The 27058-nt window shown below is 44.9% G+C and overlaps 1 protein-coding gene across 2 annotated transcripts in view; it reads right to left on the bottom strand.

Annotated features, from left to right (window-relative positions):
• The window catches only part of KDM7A (lysine demethylase 7A), a 72970-nt gene extending 52726 nt beyond the window's left edge, over positions 1-20244 (bottom strand). For both annotated transcript variants that reach the window (XM_082310403.1, XM_082310404.1), the window contains exon 1: positions 19983-20244. In XM_082310403.1, coding sequence (XP_082166529.1) covers positions 19983-20098 — 116 coding nt within the window. In that variant the 5' untranslated portion in view covers positions 20099-20244. The remainder of the gene's footprint in view (positions 1-19982) is intronic.
• Positions 20245-27058: the final 6814 nt, after the last annotated feature.

Below are 27058 nucleotides of genomic sequence, written 5' to 3'. Positions count from 1 at the left end.
TGAAGGCCTTATTTCAGTGTGAAACCAATTAGATGAGATAAACCAGGACGACACCGGCAAGTGAATCAAGACATAAGATTTATAGGAAAGAAAGAAAAAAATGTACTTCAATCTGACCTGAAGAAAATTTTTTTAACACTTTAAAACCAGCAATCAGTGCAACCCTTCACATAGGAAGCAAAGCACTCTGCTCAGGAATTCAGGAAGATTCTCTATAGCAGTTCAGACGCCCATCTTCCTCCATTCATTTTCCCAGGGTGGCCAGACTGACACACCAAAGAAAAGGAGAAACAATAGCCCAATCTTAATTTAGGCACTGTGTCTTAGTGGAGCTGCAACTGCTAGAAGCACGTTGAAATAAATGACAGCTATCTTGTCCTTCCCACAACGGATGCAGGAAAAAGGATTAACATTGGATTTCAAGCAATTCTAGGAGTACTGGCGTCCCCATTTATCTGACCACAGCCAACATGAATTTTAGTTCTGATTATAATGCAAAGTGTGTAACAGCTTTGTTTTCCTATTTGGTAGCACAGGCCTTACATAAGCAGAAGAACACACATATTAATTATTTGGTTCAAAGAGAGAGGGCATTGGAAGGGGAAGAAAGAAGACAAAAATTAACTGTCTACCTATACACTGATGGCAAAGGTTTTCTAGGCCTTTAAGCAAGTTTTTTCATGATGTATTTTTATCTCCTCCTCAAGACTCCAAGCCAATGAAAGTTCACCTCTTCCCCCCTAAGATATTCCAGAACCTAGTAAAGGCCCCTGACAGGTAACTGCATCTTATTTACAGAATTTGCCTTATTTCAATTCCCAGACAGAGTCATTCTGTCATAATTGTGCTTACAACTGAGAAGGGGAAAAAAAAACAACCAACAAAAAAAAACAAAAAAACAAACCAAAATCTTACAACAAAGAGAAAAAAAAGAAAAGAAAGAAAGAAGGAGGAAAAGAAAGATGGAGGAAAAGAAAGAAGGAGGAAAAGAAAGAAGAGAAAAAAAAAGAAAAAAGAAAAAAGAAAAAAGAAAAAAGAAAAAAGAAAAAAGAAAAAAGAAAAAAGAAAAAAGAAAAAAGAAAAAAGAAAAAAGAAAAAAGAAAAAAGAAAAAAGAAAAAAGAAAAAAGAAAAAAGAAAAAAGAAAAAAGAAAAAAGAAAAAAGAAAAAAGAAAAAAGAAAAAAGAGGAAAAAAAAAGAAAAAAAAGAAAAAAAAAAGAAAAAAAAAAAAAGAAAAAAGGCACTTTACAATAATACCTTCAAACCACAGAGGTTTTAAAGGCAGAACCAACAGTCTGTCTCAATTCTATGAAAAGAAAAAAAAGAAAATACACCAAACCACAAAATCTTCAACCCATTTAAAACAGCTGCCGTAGCTCTCTTGAAACAGACATCTTAACTGAGTGCCTGTGTGTGGTTGTATTCTACTCAAGAACAAACTACTACCCAAAATCGGTACCATTATTCCCCTAACAGAAAGATGAAGAAATAGACTAAGCTCTACTACTATAGAGATAACAAGAGGGTGGAAAAGGGAAGTCAGTAGACAAGTTAATTAAACCTTCTCTCATTCAGGAATAAAGCAACTATGACAACAGTAATACAGCAAGTAAAGGCCACCCCTTTTCCTGAATGAAGACATAAAAAAATGAAATTTAAGTAAGATTTTTTCTGTTATATATTGTCTACACACATTTGCTTGCCTCAACTTTTACATTCTTAGTTTTCTGTCTTAATCTTCCTCAGCGCCAGCTTGCATACAGACTCCTGTTAATTATCACTCTGTCTCTACCCATCTTAATGAAACATTGCGTATGATGTGGTTTTAAGAGTTACTGGCATCCCAAGTCCTTTGACCACAGTCAACGCAAATTTCAGTTCCAGTGCAGAGTTTCCTATTAGGTAGCAAGGGCCTTTTGTACAACAGAATAGACGTACTAGTTACTTGTTTCTAAGAGAGAGGGCATTGGGAGGGGAGGAAAGAAGAGAGAAATTAACTGAATCACAAACAGCCTAGGAAGAGAAACTGAGGTTCAATGCAAAATGACAAAGAACTCTTAGGAAGCAATGACATGATATAGCTTGCATTGATCTAACAGCTCGCAGCCACTGGAAGAGGCAAGTTACTCATTCCCTTCCAAGCAAGCACTCCCATTCCCCTTCCGTCCAATGGCCCTGGTACTTGCCTGGTTACAAGGCAACCTGTTTTCACTTGCTTATCTGACAGAAACTAACCTAACCAGTTTGCTCCCTGTTTATCAAGTTAGCTTACAACACCATCAGGACAACTATCAGGGCCAATCCGTGAGAGGGAGTGGGACCATGTAACCTGGAGAGAGGGATACGAGAAGCAGGACTGCCCCTTTTGGCAAAGGAAGTCACTAGACCCAGTCAGTGTTGAACTTCACCCTCATTATTCTCTAATAGTCAGAATTACTCTGATCTATCAATAGATAAATTGCCAATAGCTTACCAATCTGAAAAACTTCCTGGAAATTAATTATATACCCTGCACAACATCACATTACTAAGTCCAAGAGCTGCATATATTGGCACTAGTGAAGCAAGGGGTTTTTAGATAGCACAGCATTTAAGATGGTCTTAGTCTGACTGCCTTTAGGTATCCCAATTGTTCTTTGATGAAGTGTTTAGTTTTACCGGTTCCTTGAGACTAGTTATCTGTAGCTCCAGCTACAAGAGCAGCTGAGGCAAGTACCAGACAGTGGTATGACTTTATGCCACTACCAATATGTTATTTGCCTACAAAACACTTTTTCCAGTAATTCACTGAAGTACAGCAGTAACTGTAACAGATCAGAAAAACAAACAAGCAACCCAAGCAGTCTGAAAGCCACATTTCTAAACCACATCAAACATGGCTTTTCATAAAGCAGGACAAAATCAGAAGGACATATTTTCAGCTAGATTGCCACCTCCTAGATTGAGAGAAATGTGAAGACCATTCTGAAGTGTGAAAGTATCTACCTGCTCTTAACAAAAGAAATACTCACTTTATGTGAGCTTGTTGGGAAACAACAAGACTTAATGTGTGCAGTTTATTTTTTAGAGATTGAGTAGAAAACACTAATGGTTCTTGCATATTCACTCACAGTAGTTCCTGAATTCCAGAATTACCCACACCCAAGTCTCACAAAAAAACATTTGTAGAATCATAGAATATCTCAAGTTGGAAGGGATCCATAAGGATCATCAAGTCCAACTCCCTGCTCCTCACAGGACTACCCAAAACTAAACCGTATCTTGAACTCTGACAGGCCTGGTGCCGTGACCACTTGCCTGGGGAGCCTGTTCCAGTGACTGACCACCCTCGCAGTGAAGAGCCTTTTCCTAATGTCCGCTCTGAACTTCCCCTGATGCAGCTTCATTCCTTCATTTCCTCGTGTCCTGTCGCTGGTCTCCAGAGAGAGGAGATCAGCAGCTCCCCCTCCGCTGCCCCCCTTGAGGAAGCTGTAGACTACGATGAAGTCACCCCGCAGACTTCACTTCTCCAAGCTGAACAAACAAATTATATGATTTAATATAATATTCTTACATAACAAACAGATCTCTTCGATATTAGATATTAAGTCACCACCTCTTTTAGGGGATCTGCACTGTATATTAAAAGCAGGTTTTAATTCATTTGGGAATTTGTTGGTATGTCTTCAGCAGTTCCATTTCCTTCTCAACAGGTAGAAGTGTTGACTGCTCCTCATCAAAGAAGGGCATGGACTGCAGCCGCCTACAGACAGAGTACTAGCTGGTTATTCCGGTTGCCTAATAAAGATGAGCTGTTTAGAAAGATCAGGTTGCCTAATACAGATGAGCTGTTTAAAAAGATCATGAAGCATGACAAGTACTATCAGTACTGTGTTATGTTATGCAATGCATAGTCTGTAAAGCTTTTGACATCCTGAGTAATACTGTCAGTAGACACCATCAGATCTGTCTTGTTCTCAAGAACAGTGATAAAAAAAGGTTTGGAGGTGAACAGTACCAAACCCACAATGGCTTCCTAGCCTGAGGGAATTAATTAGGAAGCTAATGATTGTTTTTAAACTGTGTCCCTTCATTTGAAAATTATGTCAGGCAGAATTTGAAAATACGACTTTCTGCTAACAACATTAGGCAATACCCTTTTCTGTCTCCCAAGTTCTAGCACCAGTAAGCAGTATGAGCACAACCTTAAGACTCCATTGCTGCAAATCCCTTATTCCTGGGTTACTATATGACTGATTTGCTGCTTTTACAGACCGCAGCAACAGCACACTTGGCTTCAGCCTGCTTTACGCACCTTTTAACTGGCTCCTTACACCAAATACAGCGTATCACCTAACTGCTTTAAAAATTTCTGAACCAGTTTGGTTTTAAAGACCTCCTGAAGCCTCCTACCAAGTAGCTTTAACACTCACAGTAGCATTCAGAATCTCTGCAGCTGTACCTGAAATGAACCTTTTATTGCCTTCAAAATTCAACTTATTAAATAGTTCTCCTCCTTTAAGAAAAAAAAACAACTTGCAAAGACATTTTTAAACTCCTCTGCTTCTCAACTGTGTAATTCCCGCTCCAGTCTACAATATTTTCCAGACTTGCTAAGAACTTTTTAGTAAGCAGAATAATTTCTGCATCTTCTAACCACAACATAAAATGATACACGATGGCTCCTATAGCTTTGAAATACCTTACTTTTACAAGGCAAATAGACTTGCAGCCAATAGCAAGTAGAGACAGATGCTTCATTTTTGAAGAAATCTGAGAGCAAACTGGCTCATCATCTCTAGCTCACCATCCTCATTTCAAACGCAGATGGAGTAGCTGATTACATTAACTTCTATTTAAGCTATGATACAAGCAAACTGTTTCAGATACACAGATAATGAGTTTAAATATCAGATGTTACATTGGCTGGCTGGCAGAGCTGTAAGCAGAATAAGCTCCTTCAATCAACTAGATAATGCCCATAATTTAGAGATCTTTATTGGATTCTCAGCTGCCTATAGAGGTCCAGAGGAGCACGCTGGCCAAAACTGCATCCATGCAGTCCATAACACATGAAGAAGTTACTTTTACACATTATACCATCTACAGAAATCCAACCATTCAATCCTATTCAGATGAAATTAATGAAGCACAGTAATTTTCAGACCACGTGGAAACTTCAAATAGCGCAGAACAAAGCTAAGTAGAATCTGGGGGTTGAGTTACATCAGCACTAAGATTGAATTTTATCTGCATCAATTATTTTTATTCTGGATATAACTTGACATCCTGATTTTAACCTAAAAACTCTAAAAAGTTCAGATCCAAGTTACTGAAACCAGTTTTACTCTACCATAAGCTATCTAGAGTCATCTAAATTATTTGCAAAAGCACAAATCCACATCTTTTATTCTAGATTTTACATACAAACACTTTTGGAGGTAATCTTTACTTCACAGTCTGTGCTACTCAGCTCCACAGCTTTTAGATGGGGAAAAAAAGATTTTATCTGTGTATCACTCCAGTGTATGTATATATAACTCTTACAATGCCTTCTTCTTCATAGTTGACAAAACACCAATAACATTCGAATGTGAAAACTCAAAGAAACGCACAAGAAAAGTATGACGCAGGAAGCAGAGGACCTACTGTGAAAGGTCCCCTGAAAATGAGTACTGACCTTTATCATTCCTGTAAAAATTACAGGAGACATTGTGGTTCACTTACTGTGAAAAACACAAGATTAATTCTTCAGGAGGAAATTTCTGACTCAAATTTTGCTTAATTGTTTCTATGGAGAAGACAGGAAGTCTGCCAAAGAGCAACACATCCAAGTGTTTTATTTTCGGTGTCAATACTACAAGAAGTGATTATATGAAAATGTTTTGATATAAACTAAGTAAATTATGTCTTTGCAATTAAAGAGTGAAAGTACACATTATTACAGGTTCTAGGCTTTGTCTGCAAGCGTATCTGCACCATTACACGCTGAAGGCCAACCAGCTGGAATGCAGCACTGCAAGAGAAGGACCTTGTAGCCCTGGTGGACAAGCAGCTGATCATGACCCAGCAACGCAACCTCATGGCAAAGGCGGCCAACGGCCTCCTGGGCTGCGTTAGGAAAAGTGTTGCCAAAAGGTCGAGGGAGGTGACCTTTCCTCTCTACTCAGCACTGGTGAGGCCATGCCTGGAGTGCTGGGTCCTGTTCTGGGATCCCCAGAAGAGACATGGACATACTGGTGCAAGTCCAGCTAGGTGCCACTCAGATAAATCACTAAGGGACTAAAGCATCCTTCAGATGAGGAAAGACAGAGAGCTGCAACTCTTCAGCCTGGAGAAGAGAAAGTGCAGGGGGAACTTATCAATGCGTGTAAATATCATTGTGTATAAATTGCCCTGATGGGAGGGGAAAGGGGACAGAATTTTCTCAGTAGTGCCCAAAAGGTAATGGCCACAGATTAAAGCATATGAAATTCTGTCTGAACATGAGGAAAAAAAATTACGTATTTGGGTCTATTACTGCACTGTTACCCTTTGGCTGGGGCTGCACGGCTAGAAGGCGCGTCCCCTGGGTGGTGGATAGGGGATCCCTCTCTGGAGGGTGCACCGGATAAAATGGAAGAAGGTGCCGCGAACCAACGCAGCCTAAGGGGAGGCCACCCTGACAGAAGAACCACTGGCCCTCCAAGTCATGGGGGTTGGGCAGGAGGCCAACTACTTCCTCCCGGGGGGGGGGGGGGAGGGAAGTTGCAGAAACGACGAGCATCAGAAAGAGATGGAGAAAATCAGTAACGAAGTGAGGAGGAGGAGATGGAGCTGGATCGGTTGTGTCCTGAGGGGGAAACCGACAGAAGACTGCGCTGTGGCCCTTGACTCCAGGGCACGCAGCAACGGCCTGATCGAAGTGGAAGAACGATGTTCGCGCCTTGTGTGCCTCCTGGCACTGAGAGAATTCAGAGTTCAGATCAGACTGCGCTGTTATAAATCTGGTTTAAACCAAAAGTAAGACTACCAGAGGACTTTTGTTCCACATCAATTGATACTAAGTGGATTAGTTAAAATAGCAAGTACAACAGGATGCAGCCTTAGAATGAACAGTTGTAAGGAACGACTACTTTCAAATCCAGAGTAGAGAAGAATGAGCGAGAAATTGCAAGAATGTTAAAAAAAAAAGTACATCTATATAAGGGTATTAGGGCAGCATCCAAATAAGGATGCTGGCCCCTAAAGCCTACCTAAACTCAGAAGAAGGACAGAAAACCAGAGAGGTACCTACACTTACCTGGCACCTCACCACTTGACCTGAAATTCCAAAAGCACCGTCTATTCTGCTTGCCCTGCGCACTCAGCCAGCATATGCCACGTTCCCTGGCATCTAAGCCAGAAGGCAAGCATAGCTGCCATACTTTCAAAGTACTGGGCACTAAAAAACAGTTCTGTCTTGGGACTGGGGAAGGTACAAGTTATTTTGGTTTTCCCAGTGAGATGGCAGCAGTGCTTATTCAGGTTGTAGGAGTTCAAGCCCACACATATCAAGGGAATGTTCATCTCCAGGTTACTTTTTATGTAAAGATACACTTTCTCTCCCCCACTTAGGGCCTCTTACTCTGCAGAAAAGAATCCAAGCAAGAATTATGGGCCCAGAACAGAATGTAACATGACCCGAACGTAATCTTCTGGTTAGGGCACTCAGACATTGACAAGATTACCTTGAGTTCTGGTCCCCGTTACTAATACTTTTTCTTAGTCTTCTGATTTAATAGTGCTTCCTATGGGAACATAACAGTCTATCCCCTGACTATGAATGCACCTGTTTTGCTTTAAAAAAAAAAAAAAAAGGCAGAACTGTCCATTTCTCTAAATATTTCAGTAACTGGTGAGGACTTTAAATTTGCCTAAAACCTGACTCATACCTGCCAGACTTTTTGGAGTACAAGTATCACTTAACAGTTGTTGAAGGGGATAGTAATGTTTTGTTTTTCTTTAAGACCTCTGCTAACATAATCTGAAAGCGCCAAAAAGGTTGTTCTTTAATAATTAGCAAAAAGTAGTAAATACTTCACATGAGAACAAATCACGAGTGTTTCCTAGATAAAGATTCAGACATCAATGATCTCTCAAGAGCCTTTAATGAGTTCAATAATTCACCGAATGCGAAGTATTAAGCCATTTTCTTACCATTCAATTCCAGAATAAAAGTTTATTTATCAGTTTGTTTGCATTACATAGCACTGGCTATGAAACTAAGTAAAAACACTAAGAAAAAAATAATCAAGCTATTTGAAGAGGGAGAATTCCCCAACCTTACAATATAATTTGTAGTACATCAGTTTAAATACACCAAGAGTCAGCTTTCTTAAAAAACAAAACAAAAAAAAACAGTTTTTACTTTTAGCAATTCAAACCATAGAGTTACGTAAGACAACCTCATACTGTGTATTTACCTTCAGAAAATTCAAGAACTAAGATTGGACTTGATGCAGCTGATTCAGGTTAGATTCCATTCAGAGAGAGATACAGAAAGCTACATTTTAAATTTCAATTAATGCTGATCATAACTTCTTATTTTCTGCACACCATAAAGTAGTTTCCATAAAATCAAAAACTCAACCATGCATCTGTATCAGCATCAGCAAGCCCACTGGCTGCATGAGAACATGGATCTTCCACACTTCACTTCAGAGTGGTTGGTCATTGTAGCAGATATTTTAGCACAGAGGCTTTTTTCACTTACAAATTAATGTTCAAATTTAAAGCTCCAGACTCTTGCAGTACAAGTTAATATTCTGCAAGTATTCTTTGTTCTGTTTTCCATTTCCTTCTGCATTGTCTTCACTTTCCTGTCCTCTCTCCATCCAGCTTCTCATCTAGAAGACTGTCTCTTCATCACTATGCTGCTTACCCCCTTTATAGATACCCCACGAGAACAGAAAAATCTCCTAATCTCAGACACCTGAAAACCAGGAGTCCCATTCAGTTACTTTGTGTCTGTCTGGTACAGAGTTTTAAAAAGGAAGTATCTGCTTTACTCCCAGCCTCTTAGCATATAGTCAGTAAGTTTCCAACAACAATCATTCAGAGATTTACAGTTTTTCTTCCAAACACATATGAGGGTATACATGATGCTGGCAAGCATATTAAGGGATAGAGAACATTTCCTAACAAAAACCTTGTTCCAAAGTATCATGGTGCACAAACTTCATAGAAAGCTGATGAATTTCTCGGAGGCTCATAGCAATGCATGCATTCACACTGGAAGAGACTTGTCCAGCTTCTTCACATTGGCATTGTAAGAAACAGAATTTTACTATACTGTGTTAACCACCAACCCAGTATATCAAACACCTTTACCCTCTACTTCTGTCTCCAAGTTCCCCATTAGCTGTACAAAAAAAACAACAGAAAAACAGACTATTCAAAACATTTACTAATATCACATGTTGTAAAAAGCATATTGTATTTTACTAGTGTTGCCCTGGCATGGTGTGGAAAACTGCAGATAGAGACTTTCCTGCTTCAAGCTGCTATATGGTCCGCAAGCAACTCCCTGGGAATTTTCCACGTAGTTTGCATTGGGAACTGACATCACACACTGCAGGGATGTGTTCACTTCCATTCTCAGCACATGAGCAGCAACAGCAGTAAGGAACACATTGCAATTCACTCTTAATTACATGATGTAAATGTACCAGTGCTTGTTTCATGTAAGTTTAGTCCAGAAAACAAGATGTTTGCTCAAAATCATTTCACTGACCATCCGACCATACTTAAAGGCTAAAGCTTTATTTTCACATGGTTTACTACTTTTTCATTATTTTGTCTCATTTCCTTGTCCCCCTCGCCACATAACATCACTGTTTAAGACTGTGTGCAGCATCAAAGAAAAAAGAGAATTAGATGCAGTGCTACCCTATTGAAGACAAAGAGTCAGTGAATTAAGGTGGAGACATGCATTGACATTCACATGCTGGGAGGAAAGAAAAAAGGCACAAGAGTACTAATGTGCTATAAACAAACAGGATTGAAGAAATATCCCAGATCTATTCCTTAATGTAAGGAAATCACTTTTGGGAAAAGACCACTTGCATGTGAGGCATCTCTGTAAGAAGCAGGTAATGGTACCTTACATTAACAGGTCAAGCACCGGCACCAACAGTGATACCTTCCTTTCACCAACATAAGAGATTTTGATCTCTCATAGTAATAAGTCTATACAGTATCCAGTACCATAACTAACTAGGAATAAGAAGTTTTATTCTTCTGTAAATTGGAGGGTTTGTGTTTTTTTCATTAGCCGATAAAGTTATTTCCACACTCAAACAAGGGCCAGGAAATAGAATGCACAGTACATTCTTATTTGACAATGCTAGCCGAGACACCAATTCCAAAACACAAAATGAAATTAGAATTTGCCCTTACTGGTAAAATATAAAAGCCAGGAGGTAACATTTGTAGAAGCACTTAAGAGTTACATCTTTGTGTCAGAAAATTCTGATCTACGCAAATGATACTCCTACCTCTAGTTCATACGTAAATCCTTCTTATTGGAGCTTCATGATGCTTCAAGCACAAGCCAGCTCACCATGCTGGAAGTATAAGCTACAGCCAAGGCACATGCTTTCACTCAGTTAAATAAGACGCTTTTCAGCAAGGATGCTAGTCCAGTCACTCAATACTACAGCTGCCCTGTTCATTCTTAGCAAGAACAGTAGTATTCTAAACTACTTCTCCTATATTCCTTACATCAGAGCAGCACATTTTACTGCAGCGTTGAGATTCAAAGTGATGCCCCCAGAGGTCCTAGCAGTTCACACAAGGAGGGCACAGCATCAGAGGCAGCAAGTTGCTGCTCACCTTTGCATCATATTGATGTATCCTCCAGGCAGACAAATACTGTAGTCAGAACTTAACGTGAGATTTAACAGACTACATGTGTACATCGTTTTTGTTAACGTGCTTTTGGTCCTCTCTTACACAAGCAATAGAAGACAGAGAAATGCCTAGGACAGCGTGCTTGGGCTTGAGGCTGCGGCACATCACATGACACAGGACACCACCATGAAATAAAAAGGGAAAACGCTAACCTGAGAGGCAGACTGGCAACATTGGCCTGGGCACAATGTCACATTAGCACGGCTATCTTGCTGTTGGTACTGTTCCTAGACCACCCGTACCGCACTTTGCAGCTCACAGATCTGCCCATCGGTACCCCTGAAAGCCGTATGTTAAGTTGCAGTGCCTCATTTCACTTCCACTTGTTCTTGACACTGAGTTTTGCAAGTCAACAGCATGATGTCATTCTTTAATGAAAAGATCCAAATATTTTTTATATTGAAACAAAACTAAAAATCTGTACCTTGGGCAAGCCAACCAGAAGTTTTGTAAGTACTATTGGGTAATAAGACACAGCAATTTCTTTGGTTGCTCTACATTTACCCAATTTGGCCTTTGTTTGTTGGCCATCAAACATCAATACCCCAAAAGGAAAATGTCAGTCCGCTCAGAAAATACTGCCCCATAACCAGTAAGAATGGCAGATCAGATAAATCCTATATCCTCAATATCAAAGACTTCATTTCTCAGCAAGTCACCTTTCCTTGCACTTGCTTTCATGAATAGTGCTTTAAGAAGCTTTAAGTGAATAAAGCATTAATGTAAATGGAACAAACACAATTAAATTTATGAAATGAATTTCCCAGGCTAGCTGCAATGTCAGCTGACAGTTTCAAATGAAAATAAATAGACTTCATACCACAATATATTAAAAATTTAGAACAGTCATCCTCACTCCAGTTGGCTTTTAAGACAGAATGATGTGGGAGGGTTTTTAAAAAAGCTTTCTTGCTTTTGTGGCAAACATCAGTATTTATGCCTGCCTGAGCAACAATGAACTCAGTATTTTTAAAAAAAAAAAAAAAAAAAAAAAAAGGACAAGTTTTAAAGTCTACTTTAGTTAATGCTGAAGTAATGGAGAAAACAGTATTAAATATTAATTCCATTCAAAAGCAGAATCGACCTGAGAAGATGTAACTAGCCACATAAATCCACATTACCACCATATAGCAGACATCTCAAGACTATTCATACTCTATAGATTGTTAGTTCTGTGTATTCATGAGCTAATGTTACAATACATTAGTAAGGACTGACAAATGAAAAATAGCTTAGCTATTTTAAAAGCTGTATATTTCACTAAAATATCTCTCCTGTGTTGCTAATAAAGCAATAGCAACATTGTTAATTGAATTTTCATACTTCAGCAACGAGACAAATGTAAAACTTGATCATTTTTCTGTTTTTTAAGAATGCACACTGTACCTATGAAAATCTTTACTGGTTAAGCAGAGTTGTTTTGAGACAATGGTATTTTATTTCAACATGATGTAGGGAAAGTACAAATATTTACATGAAGAGTATGAGTTCATCTTCAACTTGTGCAAACCGTCACGTAAACAGACTGGAGACGCTGTATCGCATGATCTTTCAAAAGATGATCTAGGGAGTGCATGGAAAACTGCACTGAGGTAAGAAATCTGTTAACGAATATGAAAACTGTCCAAAAAAAAAAAAAAAGCTAGAAACCACAAATGAAGAACAAAAACAAAATTAATGTCATTTTGCCCCGTGGCAGTTGAGTGATACTCCACTGTAAGGCTTAATCCATTTTACCACCATTGTGTTGCCATAAGAGAACTCAGCACTATAAACAGATCAAGATAAGTTAAAAAAAAAATATATATATATTTCACACTCTGCACTGTAGCACCTAGCAGATATATAGAGAAAAATTAAGTGTACCAAGCAGCAGTCCCTTACCCAGACTCCTCTTACCTTTGTAGTTTGTAGATACAGAAGTCACAGAACAGAGCCTTCTGAAAACATTTTAATTCTTCAATCTTATCAAGCATGGATTAAATAGAACAAAAGGAAAGGAAGATACTAAAGAGCTACATAAACATCAACAAACGACCTTTTGGAATATAAAATCATCATAAATTAACTAGCTAACAAAAAATTCACTATTAGCCAGTTAAATTACACATAAAGACTTATATCGCCTTTGTTTGCATTGTCAAGAATGGCCAAAGAAAAAACAATGGTACCAAAAATATTGATATAGATCAACTATAACATTGCAAAAAATTAAAGGTAGCGTTTAAATCACTAATGCTGAACCTTTTTATCTTTTAAGTAACATTGAATAGGCAATAATTAATTTGTACTTTAGAAATTAGAACTATTAGACTTTAACAATTGTTTAGAAACTCACTAGAATCTTACTGCAGTTCTAATTAAGAAAGCTGAATTATGTACCCTTCAGTTCTCTTACAGATCTTTATTGGACAATACTCTTATTTTCCCCTTGTCCTAGTTATTATGTGGGAATGCATATTCTAAAACATCTACTATGTTTTATTCCAGAACATCAAATGAAAAAATTTACCAAATTACAGATCTAGAGGAAAGAAGTGTTAACTTTCAAAGTATACATACTTCAAATAAAGCCAGTTTATCAAGAAAACTGTAAAGAAAAAAAAAAAACTTGTACATATAATTCCATATGTTATTACACAGTTTCAAAAACTGAAGAAATTTGAATACTTGCTACTCTATACTACTTATTATGGTAGAATACATCTACTTTAATATATATTAATAAGTCTTCCCACTTCACAGATGGGAACCGAGAGGGAAAAAATGGCTTGCTCAAATGAAGAATATAAAAGGATTGCAAACAGACATCCAATTACACAAGTGTTAGTCTGGCATCCTTATTATTATTAGTTTCTTCTCAGTTTAACCAAAACTGTTTCAGCTTTTGTATTGTTAGGTCACTTGAAGTCACTTAATTCTTTGGCAGAGGACAGACAGCTCATTGGCCTTAAGCTGAGGCTTCCATCTTACCTCTGAGGAAACAAGGCTAAACCAAAGAACAGTAATTGTTAACAAACACATTAACTTTCCCTTGAGGTCTAAAACACTTCCCTAACATACACCCAGTTGCCACAGGAAGAATTTAAGGCTTATACATTACAAAAGCCAGAAAGTCAGCTCAAGAGCCTCTGGTGCCAGACCAAAGCTCTAGTGACCAGACAGTGATTTGTTGATTCAGTTCAGACCCCTGAACGTTTATAATTACAAGGCCTTAATTTTCTGTAAACAGGTCTGCACCAGAAGGCATTTGTAACAGTCTCCATGTTTCTTGACATGAGCATCACCGTACCTTGTCCTCTAAGTCCCTTTAAGACAGACACAGGAGCTTCGCCTGTCGCTGCAGATGATGCTGTGGGGTTGCAATGCTGCAGCTGCACTGGAAATGCCTTGCTTGCTACGGACCCCACGAGATGAGCAGATGGGTCTGGGCTGAGGCCATCGGATTCAAAGCAGAATCACATATGGTGACTCAGACACAAAAACAAGGTTCCACAAAACTGGGTGAAAACTGCCATTGATCCCAAACTGGGCAGCGAGGAAGAAAAATGGGCAACTCCCCTGTCTTTTCCCACCCGCTATCATCTCCTCCAGCAACACAGTCCTCACCAGTGTTTTGCAACAGTCTGGGACTCACCCTAGCCCTTGATGAGCCTGTTCAGCTCAGTAACCCAACAAAAAGCTAACCCAGCAAAAGAATAGGTTTTGTCAGTTTTCTGAGCAGAGCTGACTTACCAAACAATCAGACAAGCACTGAACCAGCAAAAGAGAAATTATAGCAGCATGCAGCCAGGAGTGGGACAGCCTCTTTCAGCAGCACAGAGCTGGTGAAGCCCATCGTGCAGAACCTCATGTATAAAGCTCCAAAACAAAGAACCAATTCAGGAAAAGTAGTCACTATAGCATGTACATTTCTTTCTTTCCTGAAGGAGAAAGCCTGCCTTCAGAGTACAACCAAGTGCGGTAGGAGGAACCTGTACCATGTAACCTAGGAGCTGCAAGAGGTGACCTTGATTTTGAAACTGAGATCAGATCAAGGCGTGGTTGAGAAATTTTATATTTCTTCAGAGACCAAATGAAGACATGCTCAAATCTATACAATATCAGAAAAACTACGTTCTACACGAACTTAGCTCAGATGTTATTTTGGTGATGAAATTTTTTTCCATTTGAGAAAAAAGCCTCAAGGCATCAGCAATTTAAATAATCATCCTCAAAAGGTACATGAATCGCCTTTCTTTTCAAATGATGTTATTAAATGTTTTTTAATAATGACAAAGCTGTAAAAAACATCAAACACTTAATGGCAAAGTTCCATATACCATCCATGAACTGCTCTAGGAAAGGGGAAAAAAAAAAAAAGTGAATTCTTTCAAGAAGGCTACATAGAATACAGAATTAATCCTGAGAGCAAGAGCTATCAATTTAAAAACAATTCCATATAAATTTAATCAATTTGATTTTGCTTTGCAACAGAAGCACGTATATATATACACTACATACAAATTAGTGCTGTATTTCCTTTATTGCCCTCTAGCCCGCTCAAATGAAATGCTGATTTCTGTAAACATCAACATTTATAAAAGAAAATGGACTTATGGCTTCTAAATTTAAGTTTCATTTACACAAAGCAGCAAAGATGTGAGCTGAGCAAAGCCGGATGGGCTGTTTTCTTTCTTTCTTTCTTCTCCTTGAGGGGGAGACACCAAAGTTGACACCATTATGAAATTTTAGGAAAAATCACTAATTTTGAACAAAAAAGGATGCTTTCCCTTCCTATTCCCCATTACTCTGGCTTTGAAGAATCAAACTTCTCCTTTGTTTCAAAAAAAAAAAAAAAGAAATAAAAAAAATCTTTTTTTAATGTAAAAAAAATACATTAAAAAGGTTACAGGCATTTTAAAAAGGCAGAGACCATCATTGTAATTGACATTCACACATTTCATAACTTCTTACCCTATTTGTCATTGAGACATGCTAGAAGTTGTTGACAAACAAAACATCCCTTGGAAAAGTGCTACACAGAAAACTTCATAGAGGCACCTGCATTTGTAATTCTCAGTTTACCTGACTTCTCCATGCTCCTTTACACCCAGCACAGTACCAGTGCAGCTTTACAAAGCAGACAGACTTAAAAAGCTGACTCTACAATCATTTACTCCTGAAGCATTACAGACAGCATTACGTTGTGCAGACAAAAACTGAATTATATGCTTAAACTTAAGTTTGTTCCGACCTGTCTGAAATCTGTCTACAAGAGTAAGTGACATCTATGCAATGCACATAAATCTAGTCGAGTACAGGTATCATGGACAGAAAAAAGGACAAAAAATTCAAAGCTGACAGTAGGATTTCTGCAAACTCCACAAACATATTCCAAGAACAGAGCCGACTGCAAGATCGGCTAAAAAAAAAGATATTCTGTGCGTAAGGTTACATATATTAGAGGAAAACAAAACAAAACAAAAAAAAACCACAAGCAAGAAAAGATGACAGTATGTAGTTAACCTAGTAGTGAATTCCCTGGAATTCATTCACTACTTCCCATCGGCAGGCAGGTGTTCAGCCACCTCCAGGAACGCAGGGCCCCATCACGCATAACAGTTACTTGGGAAGACAAATGCCATCACTCCAAACGTTCCCCCCCCTTCCTTCTTCTTCCCCCAGCTTTATATGCTGAGCATGACATCATATGGTATGGAATAGCCCTCTGGTCAGTTGGGGTCAGCTGTCCCAGCTGTGTCCCCTCCCAGCTTCTCATGCACCCCCAGCCCACTCGCTGGTGGGGCGGTGGGAGGAGCAGAAAAGGCCTTGACTCTGTGTAAGCCCTGCTCAGCAATAACTAAAGCATCTCTGTGTTATCCACGCTGCTTTCAGCACAAATCTAAAACATAGCTCCACATTAGCTTCTATGAAGAAAATTAACTCTATCCAGCCAAAACCAGCCCACTGAGGTAGAGCATCACAAAAACAGAGACAGACAGAACAAGAAGTATCATGCTACGATACATATCATTTGAAGATGAAGCCAAGAACTTAAATAGGTGTCAAGAGCTACTGAATAGATACAAGAAAAAGTTGAATACTTAGAGCAGCATAAAGGAGTTTTCTGCTGCATTCTAGCTGGAGTATATTCTAGACAAGCCAGAAAGGGGGAAGTAGTTTAATGTGGTGTTTGTATTTAAAGAAGATAAAAAGACTGGGAAAATAGAGAAATTGTGTAAAATATAAATGGATTTGCCTATCTGAAAGATTTGACAGTTTTTCACATCTCAGTCTCTGTAGTCTCTCCGCTCCTCCGAGCCATTCAAGAAAGTGATGAAGCCTAGAACACCACACAGACACACACGTTATGCTCTTTTGTTCAGCAAGAGGTAATTACACAAGATTGTGGCCGGATGTCAGGCCCACTCATAGAGTAACTACAGCCCAGAATGTAGGTTCACAACCTTGTAAGGCATATCAAAATATTTGCCTTTAAACAAATATTTGCCAGAAGCAATAAAACGCACATTTGATAATATTAATATACTGATAATATATTGATAGTAAGCCAAAGCACAGTCATTTGACGACAGATAGTGCAAGAAGACCCCAAAAAAACATCACATAAAATTTAAAGGGACCAGTGCCAATCTGTCAGTACAGACTTTGTACTGCCTCCAGCGTATTGCTAAGGCACTCTCTTGTCTATACATAAGTAAGCATGGGGTTTATGTGCTTCTTAACGTGAAGTCACATCAATCCCATTCCACAGGCTGCGGGGGGGGGGCGGCAGGGAATCAAGAAAGCATGAAACCAAGAAGTTGACCAAAAACTTCAAGATTTGAGAGTGCATATTATCTTTCACAAGCTATGTAGCAGTCTTCAGATACTCTTAGACCAAGGAGAAAGGCGCTCCCAGGGCAGACCACAGCTGGGAGAGGACAACGGTCTCCCACGATCCTGTCCCTCAGTCACGAGAGTGGGTGAGCATGCAACTAAATCCCAGAGCAACATGGCTGTTGCCAGCTCCTGCTGGCTCGCTTACTTTCTGCACTTAAGGTTTCAGACTATCAAAGCAGTTCAGTGCTAGCACAGTTTTCCTACCAATTGCATGACAGAGCTCAAGCACAGGAACCACTGTGGATCTTTATGCAGACCAAGATTTGAGAAAGCTACAGAGTGGTCTGTCCTGCCTTTGTATCAGACAGTCAACACTTTCCTCCTTGTAACACTTTTGGAAATCGCTTTGCTTGTACCTTAGTAATCTCAGGGCACAAGACTGGCATTTACGTTAAGCCTGCATGTTAAGCTGAGCAATTGCCAAGAAGGACTGCAAGAGCGACACACAAATGCAGAAAAATACTTGCAAGAGAGAGAACCTGTAACCATACAAAGACCTTCAGACGATGCCTACACCTTTACTACAAGCAGTGACCAAGTTTTAACAAACTTGCATTAAGCTACTGTAATCCAAAAGAACTGTTGTGTGTCTAGCTTCAAACAACAGTGCTGGCAAGAGCAGTAGTAGTCTAGTTAAAAATATTAACGAGGGGTTGTTTTTAAAGGTACGACAATTGTGCTTTGCCCGTTTTCACAGTTTACAAAGCCCTTTTCATAGTTTCTATTATACTGTGGTTTGAGCCGAGGGAAACCCGTATACAAAGAACAAATCAACTCAACGCATGCACAAGTCAACATCCTGAAATACTGAAAGCGTCCCTTTCATCCTAAAACGTGGCGAGAAAACACTCGTCTGGAATAATTACTGTTAAGTAACACCTAGATACGCAACCTACTTTCAGCCAGCATCTTCCTTTTGCCGCCGAGGGGAAGAAAGAGAAAATAGAAAAAACAACAAGAGCCCTCGCTCCTCCGCGGCAGGCGCTGAGGGCAGGAGGCGAAGGCGAGCCCCGCAGCGGGGCCGGCCGCCCGGCGCGCTGCCGCACGCCTGCTCTCCCCGGCGGGGAGCCCTGCCCTGCCCTGCTCGGCGCACCGCGGCGCCGAGCCGCGCCGGCTGCCTGCGAAGCCCCGCCGCGGTCACGGCCTTCCGGGCAACTTCGGGGCCCGGGGGCCGCCGGAGCCGGGGCCCTGGCGGCGGCCGGCTCGGCTCGGCTCGGCTCGGCCCGGCCGGGCTCTGCCGCCCCGCGCCGGCAGAGGGCGAGCCGGCCGCCGCGCCGGCCGCCTGTTTTTGTTACACGGGGGGTATTTAAATGTCCTGCTGTCAATCACCAGGCACTTCCGACACCGCCGCCAGCTCCCCGGCCCGCACGCCGGCGCCGGGGCTCCCCACATAATGGGGGCGGCAACTCGGAGCCCCGCAGCCCCGGCCCGACCGAGCCGCTGGAGCGGCGGGGCCCCCAACTTGCTCCTTTGTTCAACTGCCCGTGAATCCCCACCGCCACCTCCTCCTCCTCCTCCTCCTCCCGCCGCGGCTCGCAGCCGGCAGGCAGCCGCCGGGCCTCTATTATGCACAGGCTGGGCTGGCCCCACACACGCGAGTCGGCGGCGGCCGCTCGGGACCGGGCTGGAAACGTCAAAGCGGGGAGGGGAGCGGGGCGACCCCTCCTCCGCCCCCCGCCCCAAACAAAACGCACGGCGAGCCGGGAGCCCGGGCCCGGCCGAGGGAGAGCCCCGGCCGCCGGCGCGGTGCCCCCTCCGCCCAGAGACCGCCCTGTCCCGGGAGAGACCCACGGAGGAGCGGGGCGGCGGGGGGGGACGCGACGCCTCCCCAGAGCCGGCTCAACTTTAGGGTGGCGCCGGCCCCGCCAGCGACACCGCCGGCCCGGGAGCCCCGCATCTGTTGCTCTTTCATAACCGGCCGCCCCCCGCCCGGCCCGGCCGCCCCCTCGCAAGCGAGGACCCATGTGCCCAGGGACGGCAGCCGGCACCGGCCGCTGCCACCGCCGCGGGGGGGAGCCGGAGCGGACGGGAGCCCCTGCCGCCGCCGCCGCGCAGCCATTGTCCCCCCGGCCGTTACCGGTGCGGGGGGGGTGCGGGTGACTCTGCCGCCGCCCGTGCCCGGTGTCCGGCCGACCCGGCGGCTTCCCCCCGCCGCGCCGCCCGGCCCCGCGCGGCTGCCGGCGCCTACCTGCCGTGGAACCAGTCCTTGCAGATGTCGCACTCGATCATGAAGCGGCTCACGTCGTAGGGCTCCCGGCACACGCAGTACACGGGGGTCGCGGCGGCCGCCGCCGCTCCGGCCATCTTTAAAGAACTCACTGACTGGGGCGCCCGCCCGCTCCCCCTCCCCCTCCCTCCGCCGCGGCCGGCGGCACCAATAACAACAGCGCGCGTGCCAGCCCCACACGCCGCGCGCGCCCCGCCGCCGGCAGGCAGGCAGGCACGGGCAGGCGGCGCGGGAGCGAGCGAACAACAGCGCGCGGGGGCGCGCGCACGTGCGTCACCCGGCCCCCGCGGAGGCGGGGGGAGGAGGAGGGAGAGGAGGGGGGAACCGCCCCCGCCCCGCCCCGCCGCGCCTGCGCCCCGCGGCCCGCCCGCGCCCCCGCCGCCCCGCCCGCCTCGCCGGGCGCCTGCAACTGAGCGTGCGCGGGGGGAGCGGGCGCCCGGTGGGCGCGGGGAGGGGAGCGCACGTGCCGCCGCCCGCCCCGCCCCCGGGGAGGCGGGCGCGGGGAGGCACGCGCTGGCCCGGCCCTCCCCTCCCCGCCTCCCCGTCCCCCTCCCCCGGGCGGTGTCACGCGGGGAGGGGGCGGGGCAGGGTGCCGCGAGGACACGGGCAGGGGGAAGGCGTTATGTAACGGCGGCGGCGGCGGAAGCGGCCGAGCAGCGCCGAAGGCCCCCGAAGGCCGGACCTCGGTGTCGGGCCGCGGCCGCCCGCGCAGGCGCAGGGGCGGCCCCGCTCCCCCCCCCCCCCCCCCCCCCCTCCGGACGCAGGGGCGGCGGGGCCGCACGCCCGGCCCGGGGCGGGCGCGGCGGGGGGAGCGGCAGCGCTCGGCCGGAGCAGGTGTCGCGGGAGCGGCGGTGGTGCCGCCTCCCGTCCCCCCCCTCCCCGGGCCGGCGCTGCCCGCCCCGTCCTGAGCCCGGCAGCTGGCGGGAGCAGCCGGGCGCGGCTCGCTGCCGGCCGCGGGACCCGCGGGGGCCCGCTCGAGCAGGCGGACTTTGTGTTTAACTTAATTCCTCTGGTGTGGAGCCCGTAAGAGTAGCCGAGCGCCCAGCCGGGGGGCTGCGGGGCTGCGGCGGGCTTACTCCTTGTCGAGCTCTCCGCGTATGCTCGCATCGCCGTGCCGTGCCGTGCCGTCACCCGTCCTTTCGGGACACCAGAGTAACACCGAGGCATTCGCTACATGTCATCACGGACAAAAAAGCAGAGTTTAAAATGGAGATAACGCGTTTTTTCCTGCTGGCAGGCAGAGTCTCAAGAACCTGTGGGGATCGCGTCGTGTAAGGGGACGGGGAGTCGTGTCCTCCCCCGCCGAATGTGCCAGTTTAACAGTGAGGCGGTAAAGACGTTGAAGTGATCGTAACTAACGGACTGGCCGTGCATGCGGCGTTCTGCTTTCGCATCCCATGCCCTTGGCCACCAGTAGCCACAAAAAAAAAAAACCCTCATACACTGCACGTTTGTTTGGCGGGGGGGGAAGCTCAGAAGTAAACGTTTCCTTTCCAGGCTGTCGTCGTGAAGCTAGCTAACGTTTGTATAAGACAGCAACACGAGATGATGATTTGGCAGCCAATTGGACAGCAAAGAAATGTAAAACAAACAGATCCAGCACACAAGCTATGTGACTGAGTGGAGAATGAAATAGAGAAATATAGGAAACGTAAAGGACGTCTTCAAGAAACAGCAGGTTCGCAGACCAAACCCTGCCCTGTTCGGGAGGTGCCTGCAGTTTGGACCTGCAGGACGTTGTCAGCGGGTGTTTTGGCATGCTTTTGCTTTCCAACACATCCCAGTATTTCAGCAACTCAGAATGTGGCCACGGACACATCAGTCCTCTGAAAAGCTAATGTTAAGCTTAATCGGGGTAAAAAGCACCAGTAAGGTGCTTTTTCCATTATTAACCTGATTCAAAAGCACACCCAGGAAGATGAATATTAACAGTAGGGCCTGCAAGCTCTTGCAGAAGCAGTTACAGGTAATATGACGACTACTAAGAGACAGCTGTTCGAGGTAAAGTTGTTATTCTGTGTTTGTGCAACGAAGCACCAGTATACGTAGCCACGCTGGAGTGTGAAAATGAAGAACTTCTTGCTCCTTAGTTTGCCGTTTCTTAGGTTGTCACGTGGTGAGTTTTATCTTGAAGTCGCAGTTACCAGCTGCAGTGGTAACTTTATCCAAAGTGGCTGTAAAAATACACACGTTGTATTTCAGGAGGTGTCTGCAAATGACAAAACTCTTAATCACCTCGGTAAAGCACACCGTCGCGTATTCCCGTAAGAGATAGGGGTGAGGCTGCCTAGCGTGCTTTACGTGGGGAGGAGGGCTCGTTTTGTTCGGGGTGAGTGCAGTGTTACTGGATTGGATGGGGAAGTTTTCAGTTGACATAGAAGAAAGTTGCCCAACAATGAGAGTGCAAGGAATGAGGAAGCAGGTTGGTCTCAGCACTCTGCAAGGACCTTCCCTTCACCAGCCTTGATTACTGCAACAAACCGAGGGGTTTTTGGCAAAGAAAGAAGTTGCGACTCTAAGCATGCAAAGCAAAGCTCGCCATTTAATAAGCACTTTCTCTACTGCCACAACCAACATCCTTTCGCTGCTGTGATTTATTTCAGAACAAGGTGTGTCAGTGATTCAGTCTGCTATGGGCACTCCTTAAGCAGGTGGGGAATACCTGCTTCATCTGTTGTGAAAAACAGAAGCATAAACCAGCTCCATCTCCCTCTCAGTCTGATCTGCTCTCTGTCAGCTTTTCTCTTTCCAAGCTTTCTTTCCAACTACACTAAACTATACTTGAATGTAACACAGCGAAAGTTCAGAAAAGCCAAAGACCACACACTGTAAGAATTACAAAACCACTTTTAATAAGCATTCTTCCCAGAAACTTGGAGAGCTTTTATATGACAGTCTTACTAAATGCAGTTTGGAAACAAAAATTGCAATACCAACCTTGAACGTAAACATGTAAACGCAAATAAATGTAAATAAATGAAGCCAGTTTAGAGCCCGATCCCCAAAAAACTCCAGAAGCAAGCTCATTATTCACAGCAACACACTGACACCTGAAGAGACCTTGGGCCATCGCCCTCTTTGTCCTTGGCTCCCGACCAGCAAGACATGCCAACGTGACATACGGGGTGCAGAGCGCCTTGTAATAAGCAATGTAGGGTTCACATGCTTGCCCCTGGATGAGATCTGACCGCCAGAAGCAGGCGAGGCAGCAATGCCACGGGGCTGGGGAGGGCTGAAGAACCAGCCCTGGAGGAGCAAGTCGCTCTGGAGATCCAGCGTCAGGAGGACAAGGGGTGGGGATGGTGATGAAGGCCAGTGGAAGGGCAGTGAGAAGTAAGCAGGCAGGAGCAATGATGAGGCTTGTTTAAAGAAAGGAAGGGGGTCACTGAAACACATCAGCCATCCTCAGGCTTTTCTAACCGTTCCTGACCCACTGCTGCTTCTCTGCAACCGTGTGCCTCCCTGCTCTCTCACTGAGGCACAGACACTGTCACGCTCCCCCTTGCCCCGTGCTCTAGGTTGCACCCAGCCTACCATCCCCTCAGCAGCCGGAGCAAGCCGTGCCCCCAAAAAAATCTTTCCACCCTAAACTCCACCAAAACATGCCCTGCCCCATGGAGCACAACCCCTGACAAACACAACTTCCAGCCTCCACACCCAGCAAGCGCCACTGGCTGCCCCCAGCCCCGCACTGGACTTCATCGAAGGCCGTAGAAACACGATCACGAGGGCTGGGGCTGGCAGGGGCGAATGGCTGTGGCACTCAGAGGTACGGGCCGCTACGTAAAGAGCAGCAGGTTTGTAAATGCTGAAGTCAGGGTTAGAGATCGGGACACCAAGGACTAAAGAGCACCGCCTCTTTCTTTGCTCCTCAGGGCAAGCCTGAGTGCTGGTACTCAGCAAGGCAGAAGGCTTTGGGTTATCTTTGGTGGAGTGTTGGCTGATAGTTTATGGTTAAGGCTGGAATCAGGCTTTGGGGTAAAAAGGGCTGAAAGTCTAGGCCTAGTCCTGAATAATGTGAAGATTGCAGAGGTATGATAAGATCTGGGACCCAGTTCTTGTCATTCTGGGACAGGGCTGCAAAGGCACTTGTGCTGAACAAATCAGGCGGCTTCCCGTGACGTCTGGAGGGACGATAAATGCACTCGGCCTTAGGTTTGGGGTGAATTATTGCCATGGGTGGACAGTGGAGGCTAGAGAAAACGTCAGGAATAGGGAGCAGAGCTTAGGACTGAGGAACTAGAATGATAGGAAGATGATACAGTCCCCTAGCACTACAATACATGCTTGTGCCTATGGCTGATAATTAGCTCTCAGTCAGGTATGGCTCACTGTTGTCCAGGCCAGTGTAGAGTCAGGATCGTAGTGGTGTTTGGGTCATGGTGCTAAGTACAGGTCACATCAGCCAAGGCCATTGCTAGGGGTTGAGTGTGGGAGTTTTTCTGTGGTAACAGTTACTGTTAGAGATCAAAAAAAGCAGGGTCTATGGAATTCATTTCACCCTGCATGCTCTACAGAATACATCTGTAGGCACATCATCTTCTGATCTCCCAAAAGACAACCTTTGCCATACAACATCCTTCACCCACGAGTCTATTATTGTCTAGCCATTCCCAGATCTTCAGTAAGGTTCATGGTGGGCTGAGGGCTGGTATCAGCAGGGAAAATTAGTTTATCGGTGGCTCTAGGATGCTGGGCTATGGTTAGAGGCAAGGGTCTTAGCAAGCAACGTGTTCTTATCAAGGACATGACTACCAGCACTCTGCTCAGCAGCAGAGAAGAGGGGATGGGAGAAGAAAGCACTCGTCATTGCACAATAAAAGCATCCACAGCCCATGCCTGGCCTCGTGCATCTCCCAAAGCACATGCCATACGCTGTAGGTGGCATACAAGGAGGACAAAGAAGGGGGAGCAGGGCAGGGAGGTTGCCAGAGGGTAGAAAGGGAAATTTTCTGTGACTTTTGTCACTTCTGGGTACTGGCCAAACCACATACATGTACAGACAAATATGCCTACTTGCCTCTTGGGGAGCAGGGGGAGAACTCACACCCATCAGTCAGAAGACGGTGGCTCTCACCTGGCAGGGCATGGCTGGTAAAACGAGTACCAGAGGTGATACTCAGCAGACAAAGAGATGGCCCAGGAGCAACTGAGACTAGGGAGAATCAGAAAGAAAAATCAGACATTAATGGACATTTCCAGAATAATATGAAAATAATCAGATAAATCGTTGGGAAAACATGGGGGTAGAGGTAGTTTCCCCATGTTCAGTCATTTCTTCAGTGTATTTTCAAACATTTTGGAAAAGCAGTCATTTTTAAAATTATTTATTTATTTTCACATCAAGAGGCTTAAGGCTGCCAAAAAACAAAGCTCTGGACTAAAAAAACGTTCCAGTTCCCCGCATGAAACTGCCCGAAGTATAACCAGAATTGGCAATATGATCTTTGCATCTGCAGAGAAAATACTGAGTCATGTTGTCAGCCCACACACATCTAACAAAAATAAAAGCAGCCCAACGATTCAAGATTCACCCACTCGTCATTTAAAGAAAACACAAGTCATTCAGTCATGCCTCATGCTTCAGAGACCTTTAGAAAACACCCAGTGCAGGGAACATTCGCCCACGTCGTGCCCACGCGCTGTTTCGAACCAGCGATGTCGTTTGCAGCTCATTCGCTCGCGGGTCTGGACGGTGTTCGGTTCAGCGTCCGTGGGGGAAGTCGCCGAGACTTAAAGGTTTCTGCCGAAAACGCGACACGATAGCTGCAGCCTCAGCCCTTCTGTTAGCAACGCCGAAGTCGTGTAACATAGCGTACCCGGCTTGAATCCCTGGAGGAGGCAGGGAAGCGTCCTGTGCCTCGTTACATAAAAGATCTGGCAAACTTAAACCATAGTTTGTATAAGATGCTACTGTACTCTTCCTTCAAGGGTTAACCCTGTACTGAAGCCTTAGCCCTCCCGCTGCTGGGCTGCCCAGTCACTCAGCACCCATGAGACCGGGAGGTATTTGCACAAAGATCGAGATTTGGGGAATTACCCCGGAAATCCTCCTCCTTTGACCCCTTCCTGCATCATTGTCCCCTAGCAAGAAAATGCAGGTTCCTGCGTTTCACCCGGCTGCTGGCAATCTTTCTTCCTCCTTCAGTGCTAAAAGCTGCCTGAAGTATTAACAGCCGAACCTGGATGTGTGGCAGCCAGCCCAGCTCACGACGGACGTTACACAATCTCTGTGGTGCTGAAAGCAGCGCTGGAAACTTGTCAGGAGCCCAAAGGCCAGAGCTAATTTGTATTTTCTTTTACACAGCATGATTTTAATCAGAGCGAAAAGCGCCCAGTTGTGTTTTACGTACAGGGTGTTATAAGTAGAGACAAGTTAACAGAGCAACGAGGGGCGGGATGCTCTGCGAGAGCAGCGCAGGGAGGAACGCTGGACGGGGAAAGGAACGGCAGGCACGTCTCCTGCACCCGGTTTATCAGCATTTCCTTGGTTCTTCAGGAAGGCCACGTGCTATGAGGCAAGAGGCTAAGAGGCAACTTCATCAAAATGCTGTGATTGCCTAATTCTCTTTATAAGAAGAAAGAAAAAAAAAAAAAAGAAAAAAAGAGCCCTGCAAAAAGCTTGAGGACAAGCTTATTTGAAAAAGCTCTTCCCAGAGGTTCTGGATGTGTCACCAAGTAAAACATGGCGTTCAGGAAACCCGACTTGCAGCCAATATTTGACAGCAGTCAAGTCCGGGTGATCTCTGATATAAGCTCCTCCGTCTTCAGCTGCAAACAGGTGTGTGCGAGTTCCCCTTTACAACCAATTTTCTGCCTCGCTGAGAGCAGACAGCGCAAAGGGCTGGCACAGCCCCCGAGCACCGCTGTTCCCAGCGCAGGCTCCCCTCCAGCACCCCCTTTCCATGCTAGGACGGCTGGAGACGGGTGTTGGGAGCCAGGTCCTCGTTCGGTCGCCTCTCCCCGGCCGGGCTTGCAGCCATGCCCCCTTCCCGGGAGACAGAGTCGGGGTGCACCCTTGCGTGCTGCCAACGTGA

The sequence above is a fragment of the Platalea leucorodia genome (genome assembly GCF_965183815.1).
Source record: "Platalea leucorodia genome assembly, chromosome: 4".
Classification (NCBI taxonomy): Eukaryota; Metazoa; Chordata; class Aves; order Pelecaniformes; family Threskiornithidae; genus Platalea; species Platalea leucorodia.
This window is presented reverse-complemented; position numbering and strand designations above follow the sequence as displayed.